Source organism: Drosophila innubila, chromosome X (genome assembly GCF_004354385.1).
Source record: "Drosophila innubila isolate TH190305 chromosome X, UK_Dinn_1.0, whole genome shotgun sequence".
NCBI lineage: Eukaryota > Metazoa > Arthropoda > Insecta > Diptera > Drosophilidae > Drosophila > Drosophila innubila.
In genome coordinates, this window is record NC_047626.1 from 23,480,623 (window position 1) to 23,492,595 (window position 11,973).

The 11,973-nt window shown below is 34.0% G+C and overlaps 1 protein-coding gene across 3 annotated transcripts in view; it reads left to right on the top strand.

Annotated features, from left to right (window-relative positions):
- The window catches only part of LOC117779516 (rho GTPase-activating protein 26), a 70,302-nt gene extending 60,509 nt beyond the window's left edge, over positions 1–9,793 (top strand). For 2 of the 3 annotated variants that reach the window (XM_034615749.1, XM_034615755.1), the window contains exons 5-13: positions 594–809; positions 895–966; positions 1,043–1,094; positions 2,010–2,323; positions 3,807–4,137; positions 4,211–4,316; positions 6,129–7,616; positions 8,679–8,758; positions 8,825–9,793. In XM_034615749.1, coding sequence (XP_034471640.1) covers positions 594–809; positions 895–966; positions 1,043–1,094; positions 2,010–2,323; positions 3,807–4,137; positions 4,211–4,316; positions 6,129–7,616; positions 8,679–8,758; positions 8,825–8,925 — 2,760 coding nt within the window. In that variant the 3' untranslated portion in view covers positions 8,926–9,793. The remainder of the gene's footprint in view (positions 1–593; positions 810–894; positions 967–1,042; positions 1,095–2,009; positions 2,324–3,806; positions 4,138–4,210; positions 4,317–6,128; positions 7,617–8,678; positions 8,759–8,824) is intronic. The other variant, XM_034615740.1, reaches the window with a different exon arrangement.
- The last annotated feature ends 2,180 nt before the right edge of the window (positions 9,794–11,973 follow it).

Sequence of the window (11,973 nt, forward strand, 5' to 3'; positions counted from 1 at the left end):
AGTAAAAAATATGATTAACATAAATGGAAAAAATATTCCGAAAAATGTGAGATATGAAAATCGAATTAGTTCAAGAAATTATATAAAATATATTTAAAAAAGGAAACAACAAATGTCACCTTAATGTAAATAAAAAAGTGTTTCACAATTTTGCATCAGAGTATTTAGCAAAAGTCAAACTTATGTGACAGCCCTCGCAACAGATATGTATGCAGATAAATCAAAAGGAAGCTGCAAATGCTAAATGTCATTTGATGCGTGACAATGCGGCACAAATGTTCACAATCTACATTTTAGAGCGGCAAACTTGTTGTTGTTGTAATGCCGAATTTAGCAAGTGTGCGTGTGAGAGTGTGTGAGTGTGTGCGTAGGCGTAATTAAAAGGTAGACACACGCACACACACTTTGCCGGCCGGCTAAAGGTCAAAGGTGTTTCAAATGCTCCAAATTGTCTGTCTATCTGTGTTTTTTGGGGTGTCAGGTCAAGGCTTCATTCCACATCGTTTCATTGATGATGCTACCGTTTACCGCATTTCCATTATAACCACTCGTCCTTTACCGTTTCTCTGACTATACGATTTTCCAATTTTCAGGCCGATGCCAGTTTGGGCATGCATGAGCGTGAATACATTCAGGAATCGCTGAGCTATGTACTTCGCATTCAGGAAGTGCAGGAACGCATCAAATTTGAATTTGTCGAAATACTGTTGGCCTTCATATCCGGTTGGCTGGTATTTTATCACACCGCCCACGAACAGGCCGAGGATCATCGCGACTATCTGCAGGATCTGAGGCACAAGGTTCAAAAGGTAAATAACAACCATTCCACTCTTTCCCTTCATTCTCTTCTCACACTTTCTCATATTCCCACTTGCACATTCTTGTTTTTCTTAGACTCGCGAAAATTTCGAAGAGGCTCGCGAAAAGGTCACCGAACTGAAAACCAAGTACATGGAAAAGCGTACGGTAAATAATCGCACACGCAAAAAACACAATAAACTTTTTACAAAATTTTTATCTATTTTTTTTTTTTAATTCACAGAAATCAGAGGAGATTTTCACCAAACGCGGTTATCTGTTTTTGATGGAAAAGAGTAAGTATTTGTTTAATATATTTTGTTGCTTTTCTTATTTTTGTTATTGTAATTGTTTTTTTTTTTTTTTGGCTTAAGCTTAATTAATTGGCAATGAGTATATTTAAACTAATTAACAAGCATTAAAACAATGCTAAAACAATTAATTCAGAGCAGAATTTTAATTTTCTATTTAATAAAAAGCATTTTTTGAAACATATTTAAAACCAAGAAATATCATTTGAATACTAAAATCAAATTATGTTTCTTAATATACCTGCAATTAGTTAGATAATATAAATTAAAATTGAAACTATTTTAATTAGAAAAAATTAACCAGCTCGTATCGTCATCAGTTTTAATTATTTTAGCGAAGAACTGCTTAATTAAAATTAACCGAAACTTGCAACTTTAAAACTTATTTTTTAATGCGTCTCATTGCCAAATGAAATTATTCACAAGCCATATAAATGTTAAATGTTGTCTAAAATACGCAATGCTAACGATAAATGTTTTGCTCTTTCCCCCCACAAACATCCATCTATTTCTCCAACTGTCTATTATTATTGTTATAAAAAAAAAAAAAAACTACACACACACGAATACACTCTCCGCACTAACATATTGCAAAAAAATTTTGATGGGTCTACTCTTATATATTGTGTGTATTTTTGTTTCTTTTATTTATTTCTCTCTATCCCTTACCATTTACCAAACCCAACCCAACTCAACTACGTATTTTGGGCATAAAACTGTGATCTCTGCCGTGTGCTTTTTGGTGTCAACTGCAATACTCTGACTGTGCAACCAAAAAAAAAAAAAAATAAAAAAATAATATAAACCACAAACTCTTAAACAAAACACAACTACAACCATCACAACCATACACACTGAATTCTGAATTCTGAACTCTGCCTGTCGAAACGAATTCTCTAGGTTCCCTTCTGAAAATCTCACTTTTAGAGCCTTTCAAAGCAACATGGACGAAATACTATTGCACATTCAAGAAACAAAAGCGCGAGTTCACAATGCTCCAGTTCAATCAGATGAACCACAGTTTCACACGGCCCGAGGCCCGTGAGGACGAGAAATTGACGTTATTCTCGTGCCAGCGACGAGCCTCTGAGTTTGAGAAGCGTTTTTGCTTTGATTTAACCTTTAAGGAGAAACCGGGCATTGTGTATACATTTCAAGCGCTTAGCGAAAAGGATCATCGCTCCTGGCTAAGCGCCATGGATGGCACGGAGCCGGTAAGTTAAAAAAATAAATAAAAATTAGCAACTATTTATATCATATTAATATTAAACAAAACCATACGACGGTGGGCTGAAAAGTCATTTGCATAAGGAAACAATTAATCTGTTTTCCAGTTGTAATTGATTCGTGGAGTTCATCACCTAATCATTTGTTAACTTGTATGAAGAACGGTCACACCGTTTAATTTTTGCAACATTTTACAGCAAGCCGCCAAACTCTATTATGGTCGTATTTTTTTCCGATGATTGCATCAGCTCAAATACCACAAGAAATGGTACATTTTTGTGGATGCAACAGAAGATTAAAAATCTCCGAGTTCCGGCAAATTTTGAATGAAATTATCTTTTGAAAATAAATGTCAGTGATTGGTCCATCCAATGTTTAATAATATTTTAAAAGTTTTATTTAAACTTTAAACAAAAGGTGTAATCAGCCGATCAGCCAACATTTTTAAATTTAAAGTAAAAGGCTCGGCGTAAAAAGATTTTACTCAAAAATTAAAATGTTAAATATACATACAGGGCTGGGAATACTGATTACATTTTTGTTCGATTAAATATTTTTACTTAGTTGAATGTTCCCAGCGAAAAATTAATATTTTATAAATTTAGTTGAGTATTCAAGTTTGCAGTAAATTTTTTTGAAAATGCTTCAATTCTGTCACAACTACTTTTTGTATCAATTGTACTTTTAGTTGACATTTTCCAGTTGACATTTAAATTGCTTGAAAATTCAAGCTTACAGTAAATTATTACTGGCACTGGTTTATGTTCCAGCACCAGCAAATATTTATTTATTTATTTCCCTACCAGTACAATTTTACTTGAAATTTTTTTTTATTTGTAACTACATATATTTTTAATTAGTGCTGTAATATGGTAAAAGTCTCCATTGATCATTACTTTAGGGACAATAATGACGAAGAAATAATGACCAAAATGTACAAAAAGTGACAACTGACTTTCTATTAAGTCATTTAAGAACTCGTCACCAAGAGCAGTATGATATTTGCTGGAGTACAAAAACTCAAGTAAAAAAATGCTGGTAACAAAAAAAGTGTGTGTAATAATTTACTGTAAGCTTGAATTTTCAAGCATTTCAAATGTCAACTGGAATCTTTTAACTAAAAGTACAATTGATCCAAAAAGTAGTTGAGACAGATATGAAGCAATTTTCAAAGTAATTTACTGTAGACTTGAATATTCAACTAATTTATAAAATAATTATTTTTCGCTTGAAAAATTCCAGTATTTAAAAATTTATTTATTTATTAGTTAACAGGTGCTGATTAAAGTTTTTAATCAGTATTCCCAGCCCTGTATACATATACTTTTGATGGAACTCTATCAATATAATTATTTAAAAGCATAAACAAACTGAAGGACCACCACATTGCTATGACTTATTAGCCCAACCTCGTAACTTCAATCAGTTATCAATCAATTTCAATCTTTATTAATTATAATATTTTTGCAGACGTATCTGGCGCCTGGGAAAATGAAAGCCAATGAAGCTTATCAACTGGATGAGACTGGTTTCATGTTTGTGCGTCGCTGCATTCAGGTCCTGGAGAGTCGAGGACTTGAGGATGAGGGCATTTATCGAAAGAGCGGCGTTGGTACCAAAATCAACAAACTTCTTGCTCTCGGCATGGAGCGCAAGGAGACGGAGGATGTCTTTATCGATGAAAAGTATCGGGATCTCATGGAGAGCAACACAATTGCCAGCGCCCTTAAAATGTATCTGCGCAATCTGAATGAACCCTTGATGACCTATCACTATCACAGCGGCTTTATCGAGGCAGCCAGTAAGTTGACAACAAATCACTCAAATTTCTGTTGCATTTCAATCAATCAATTTGTCTTTCATTGTCACTACAGAGAAAGAGAGCCTCAATCAGCGCGTGAATGAGGTTCATAAACTGGTCTACAAACTGCCGCAGCCAAACTTTGAGATGCTGGACATGGTCATCAGGCATTTGACTGAGTAAGTGTCGAATCAATCAACGAGTTAATGCAAACATATTTTCTCACTTTCATTATGTGTATTTTATTGTATGTATGTATTTTATTCGACTGTAGATTGTGACTCTTCAAGTTGTTAACTACAACTACAACTACAAGCAGTTATTGTCATTAAGAAACGATAGATTCTACTTTAGTCACCAGCGTTAACTGACTTCTGGTAGTGTGTGTTGTTGAATCTTGATTATTAAATCTAAAAGCAAACTAGTGGGCGGTTACAGTCGAGCATGCTCGACAGTAGGCTACCCTGTGCCCAGGTACTCTGTACTGAACGTTTCTATGGCAGCTATATGATATATGGAACCGAATTAAACGAAATTTGTTAAGAATAAACAAAACCAACTTAAAGACATATTCTAACAGTTTGGTTAAGATATCTCAAAAAGCAGAAAACTTTTTCATACTAAAAGTTTATTTTTGACTGATCGGTCCTATGACAGCTATATGATATAGTCAACCGATTTGAACAAACTTCAGCCAGGATGGACAAAACCAAGTTAAATGCATATTCTATCAGTTTGATTAAAATATCTTAAAAAACAAAAATCTTTTTTATACTAAGACTTAATTTTCGTTTGAGCGTATCTATTGCAGCTATATGATATAGTGGACCAATTTTAACCAAATTAGGTCAGGATGTATAATACCAGCTCAGATGCATATTTTATCAGCTTGGTTCTGATATCTCAACAAACAAAAAACTATTTCATACTAAAAGTTCATTTTCGATGTATCGTTCCTATGACAGCTATTTGATATAATGATCCGATCTAAAAATAAAAACAAACTTGATCTCCTAGGATCAAGGAACCCACATACCAAGTTTGAAGTCTCTAGCTCTTATGGTCTCTGAGATCGACGCGTTCAAACAGACGGACAGACAGACAGACAGACGGACAGACAGACGGACATGGCTCTATTGACTCGGCTGTTGATCCTGATTAAGAATATATATACTTTGGGGGTCTGTCACGCCTCCTTCTGCCTGTTACATACATTCTGCCAAACACATTATACCTTTTTTGCCCATTTTCAATGGGATCAGCACATAATAAAGTCATTTGAGAAAGTTTTTGTGTTTTGTCACTAGCGTGTTGCTATTAAACCCAAAGAAATGATTAGTGTTTACTTTAGTCACCACCGTCTGCACAATTTTTAAGAAAATTAAATAGTGAAGATGTTATGATGTTGTCACTAATTTATATCTGGTATTTGGAGGAGCTCCAATATAGTTCATAAAAAAAACGATTATTGAATACTTTAGTTTGTCTTTTTTTTTAGAAACTTTAAAAATAATAAAGCTATTTCCTGACAATTCCGAACTAATTATCCAAGAAAACGACATCATGAAAGAGGGATTGCTAAGTGATTAACTTATTTATTTATTAATATTTTTTTATTTAATAAAACATAAATTTAGATTAATAATTGAATTTAGTTTTAAATTTAATATTTTATAGTCTGGGAGTATCTTCAATAAATTGATTAGATTGAAATAGATTAGTAATTTAATTGAGTTTTAAATTTAATATTTTATAGTCTGGGAGTATCTTTAGTAAATGGATTAGATTGAAATAGATTAGTCCATCATTTATTGCTAAAATTTCTTAATCAGCTTAAGAAAAAGATTGTGTAAATAGTTGGTTAATTATGTTAGTATCTATAGAGTTTGAAGTAAAATACACGGAAAGTAAAAATGAGTAAATAATTAAAAATGCATAGACTCTTTCTAAATAATATACTAATTATAAATCGAAATCTGTTTGAATTTTAGAGTATCGCGGAAATACGAGAAGAACAAAATGTCTGTGTTTAATCTGGGCGTTGTATTCGGTCCAACACTTTTGCGTCCGCTGGAGGAGACGGTGGCCGCCATATTGGACATTAAGTTTAACAACATTGTCATCAACATACTCATTGAGAACTATGAGCGCATCTTCAAGAACGATCCAAGCAGCAGTGTCGTCAATGCGGCAAATCTGCATCCGAGTACCACAAGTCCGCCAACACGCATGCCACGTGCCTCGCAGGTGGGCAAGGCAGCCTCAACGGGTGGAGGAGGAGGTGGAGGAGGTGGAGGTGGCAGTGTGGGACGCAGCTCCATGTATTCACCACAACAGAAAGTGTATCGTGTGGTTACAAAATCCAATTACACGGAGCCAACAATGTCCTCCAGCTTGCAGAATATTCCAAATGGCATGATCTATGCACATGGTCCGGCAAGTGCGAGCATCAGCACACCACCTGGCGGTGTCAGCACCAATAGCAGCACTAATGGCGCTGCCACAACGCATCCCACAAATGGGGCAAGGCCCACGCAAATGGGCAGCATGAAGAATTTGCATGCTATGACACAAAGTGACATTAGTGGACGACGCAGCGGGACGGGAGCGGGAGCGGGAGCGGGAACGGATGCAGCAGCTGCTGTATATGGCATACTCGGTGGTGGTACGGGCGGTGTTGTTAGTGGTGTTGGTAGTGGTGTCAATACAAATGGTGGCGCCACACTTCAAGCACATCATGCAACACCAGCGACAGCCACAAATAATTTGCGGCATGCCGATTATTTAATGGCCACCGCCACACCGGTTGCCCAGTCCGCATCGAGCAGTCACATCTATACGAATGCCGGCAGCAGCAATCGGTTAAGCTTAAACAATGTATCCCCGCCCACGGCCGCCATGCGCAAGGAGCGACTGCTTCAGAATTCGGGCAGCAGCAGCGCCATTGTCACTGGACCGCAACAGCATCCGCCCGTGCAACGCAGCCACTTTGGCTACGGCCAGGCGAAGCATTATTCACCTGTTGCCGCTGCCTCCACATCCAGCTCCAATGAGAGTGTCTGCGATTCGCTCTCATCCAACAATGGTTTAGGTGGAGGTGGTGGAGTAACTGCAGCAGGCATTGGTGGAGGTGGAAGTGGAGGTGGAGGTGGAGGAGTAGGAGGAACTGGTGCTAGTGGTGGTGGTGTTGGCTTACATGCCGGTGGCAGCAGTGCCAATGTGACGCGTCTTCTCAACGCTCGCAGTTCGATTGATTATCCGCCCATCACATCGCAAGCATCGTCGCTTTCAACGCTTCTGGGCTCCACCTGCGATGACATTGTCACGGCCACCGCGGCGCCATCAATGATTGGTGGTTCCGGCATGGGCAGCCTCAGTGGCAGCGGCTCCACAAATGAGAGTGCCGACTATGCGCCAACCAAAATGCATCGCAATCGGGACATTAACCAAATCAAGCGCGATTTAACAGCGGGCACTGCGTAAGTTGAAGCATCTAAAAAAATAGAAGAAGTAAGAGAAAAAGTGGAAAAAATATGCAAAAATAGAAAATTTGTAAGAAAAAGAAATGTAGAAGTACAACCAAAGAAATAAATATTATAATAAAAGTAGTAAATATAGAATATGTACAAGTATACAAATTAATAGTAAAAGTAAAATAAAAATATAAATGAAATAAGAAGTACAATCAAAAGAAATACAAATAATTTTAGATGCCAAAGAAATAGAAAATGTATAAGAAGGAATATTAAAAGTTGAATTTAAAGAATAAATAAAAGTTGAAATACAACTTTAAATAAAATAAATATAATCAGAAGTGTACAAAAAAATAGATACAATAGAAGTATAAGTGGGAATATAAAATCATTAAAGTTAAAGACGAAGTAAAAGTAGAAATAGAAGTAGAAAAATAATAAAAAATATAATATCGAATATTTGTAGAATATATGTAGAATAAATAGAACTATGGAAAGACAAATGAAGTAAAAGCAGTATAGAACAGTTTCGGATTATAAAACTTAAAACAAAAAAAGTTAAGAAGTAGAGAGTCAGGGAACAATACAGAACCCGTTAACCAATACAAATACAAAATATTTTTTTTCTGCATGTAGATTTTGCTTTATATAAAAAAAAATTAACTTAAAATGTCATTTAGGTTTCTTTAGATTTTAATCAAAATTATTCAATTTTTTAAAATTTTAAATCAGTAGAACAATTTACACAATTTCATATTGATCATGCTAAATTCATTCTGCATTCCAATTTAATTAATTTTGATAAAATAATAATTTTTTTTGGCCAGAACTCGATTTTTCTTGTATTTTTGAAATATTTCAAATTTTAAATCTCAATTTTCATCTTTTAATCAATTTCAATTGGTATAAAATAACACTAGAAAAAAGGAATACCGAAATAGTTGTTTCGGGGCGCACCGGAACCGACACCGGAACCTTTGTTTGTTTTGCTTTGATTCCCATAGAAAGATAATAAAGAAATGAATTAATAAAGTATTGTAAAATAATTTATTCTGTTGTTCCTTTCAGTCGAGTGCGTACTTTATATGCCTGCATGGGAGAAAGCGAGGGCGAGCTATCCTTTGAGCCAAATCAGATAATAACGAATGGTAAGTGCTAGTTGAAATGAAACCATAATCGAAATTAACTATTTCCATTATCATTGCTATTTTCAGTGCGTTTCTCACATGAACCCGGCTGGTTGCAGGGAACGTTGAATGGCAAGACGGGACTTATACCGGAGAATTACGTAGAGCATCTGAAGCCATACCACTAGAAAGCATATTCTATCTAAACCTCCCTCCTCCTCCTCTACTCTCTCTCTCTCTCTCTCTCTCTTCTTTTTCTGAAACCCCCACGTTTCTTCCTGTATCCGCGTTTAGTATTTAAAGTCACATTAGCCTAGGGCTCTACATATAGTTTAGGGCGCCATCCAAAATCGCAAGAAAAAACTTTGTAAAATTGTATAAAACTGAAAAAAAAAGAAACAACTCAAAGAGGAACGCAACAAAAAAGAAAGGATAAAGAAAATAACAAATACTTCAATTGAGTATTGAGTTATAATATGAGATATATATATAATATATTTATATATATGTTTTATTATATTATTATATATTAAATTTAAAACTAGATGTAAGCCTAATGTGAAGTGTTAAGTCTAAGCCATAAAAGCCACCAGTTTACTTTAGTATGTACTGCAACCACACAAGAACAACAACAACAACAAAAACTACAACTAGAAGATGAAGTATATTATATACTAAGTACATGCATACACTTATGTACAGACTAATATATATCTGTATGAATGCATTTTTTCCCTTGCTATGAAGTAGCATCAACAGTTTTAGTTAGTTTCCAAAAAGAAACAAATGCAAAGATTTCAAATACAAGAAGAATTGTAAAACAAAACAACAGGAAAAAGAAGAAAACAAAGATGAATACGGTAAAAGTTTGCTTTGCTTTGACCTTCACGAGACGCACAGAGAAAGCGGCAAAGTTGAGAGAGAGTAAAGTAAACAATATATAACTATAAACTTTATACATATATCTATATATATGTATATTTAAATATATATATTTACTTACTATACTTATATTATATATATATTTATATATATATACATGGAGACGAAGGAAAAAAAAGAAAAGAAAGGAACCCAAGTAAAACGGCAAAAGTTAATTAATTTATTGTTGTACGCTTGTATTTGTTGCTTAATTATAAACAAACAATTTTTTTTTTATTTGTATACCTTTTAAATGTATATAATATTAATAATTAATGGAAAAAAACACACACACACACACACGAAAAAATTATATATATAACAAATATGTATATATAACTGTACATTGCAACACACACACACACATACACACACCAGAAGAAAGCATGCTTTAAGCTGCAATTGAATACATATATTTCCAAAACACAACAACAAGAAATAAACAAACAAAAACCCATTTTGTAAAGTAAACCTACAACACATTTACACTATAAATGTAAATCAAAAAAAGCATATGCATTTACAATTTTTGTAAACAAATAAAACAACTAAAATATGAGCGAGAAAACAATTTCAAATTCAAATTTCAATTGGTTTGTGAGGCAGCAGCATACGATATAAGATCCTTGATCTTTTTATATAGCAAAAAAAAAACAGCATGTACTATTTACATATACTATATATCTTCTTACCATATATACCATATATATATCTATACATATATGTAAGTATGTATAGTACCCATATATATGTATAATACCTAAGTTACTGTAGAGCAACAGTTCTCATAGAGTCGTCCATTTACAAGCAATCCACCAGCACAATATGCATACATTCCACACTTGCTTACCATCCACAAACAACAGCAACAACAACTACAACGACTACTACTACTACTACTACAACAACAACTGCAAACATCCATATTTAAATAGAGTTAACGTATATTAAATGGAACCTTCCCAATGCACAGGTTAAGGCTACTATCTGAAGCTTAAAGCAAAAACTAACCATATCAAAAGCACAACGACGGCCCGCAGCATTATGAAAACCCACCAAAAAAAAACAAAAAAAAAAAAATTAATAAAATAGTATTGATAAACTAAAAAAGCAAGATACATATTTAACAAGAATATAACCCAGGCATTCCATTAAATAAACACAAACAGACACACATACACACATTTACATACTCTATACACATGTTTATTTAAACAAAATATTTTTGTTAACAAGTTGCCAAAAATGAATAAACAACCTGCAAAACAAATTAATAAAAATAGTAATAAAAGCATATTTATAAAACTTAAATATTATTACATGTATGTATGTAAACTCAATTGTTTTGTTGCTTGTAATGGGCAAATGGACAGGGATATTAATCAAGAGTAAGTACATTTATTAAGTTACACTTAAAATGAAATAGTAGTGTTTACAATTGTACAGTTGTCGAATACAAAGCTAAACAATTTCGTTAACAAGCTGAACATTTTAATAATTCCGATTTTTTATACATATATTCTTTGATGTATTGAGTAAGAATAAATAATTAAATACAAGGGAAACCATTTTTGGTGGCTTATATTTATTTTGAAACTTTACAATAAAAATTATTCACATTTTCATAATAACAAAAGTATTGACAACGAAGAACAGAATGCAAAAAAATCTTTTTAAATAAAGAAACCTTATATTTAATAGACATTGATAAATAAATAAGAATGTAGTCTGAAGTATTAAAAATTCTCCAGAATCACTACGGTAATAGCTATTATTGAATTATTTATTTAAATCGGAATAACATCAAGAGATCATCAAATTGCCTATTCTTCTGTCCACGACTGTATTTTCAAAGCAGTTGTTATTTCCTGCACTGCTTGCTAGAGTGGAATACAGTCGGAGCCACAGCGATCTATAAATACAGGTCAATGATACAAATGTAGCACCATAGCTTGACATGATTGCTGGAAAATCTGGCTAAAAATAAATGGGGGCGGCTTGTTTCGTTTAAAGGCAAAATGCAGCAGTAACATGACTTGCACTCATTGTTTAGCGACAGCTGTTAAGGTTGGTGTTGCCGCCATTTGCAGTAAACAGCTGTCGCTGGCATTGTATAGCGTTGCCACAATAACAAACACAATCACGTCGAATGAAAATACATTTCTTATGTGATAATATAATGCGAATTATCAAATAAAGCACATTAATATCCAATGTGCTAAAATGTAAACGCTATTTGTTGATGGTTTTAGTGAACATAACATTTGGCGCCAAAAATTATTTGCCCGCTATTGGCCAAGGTACGGTCTGGCAAC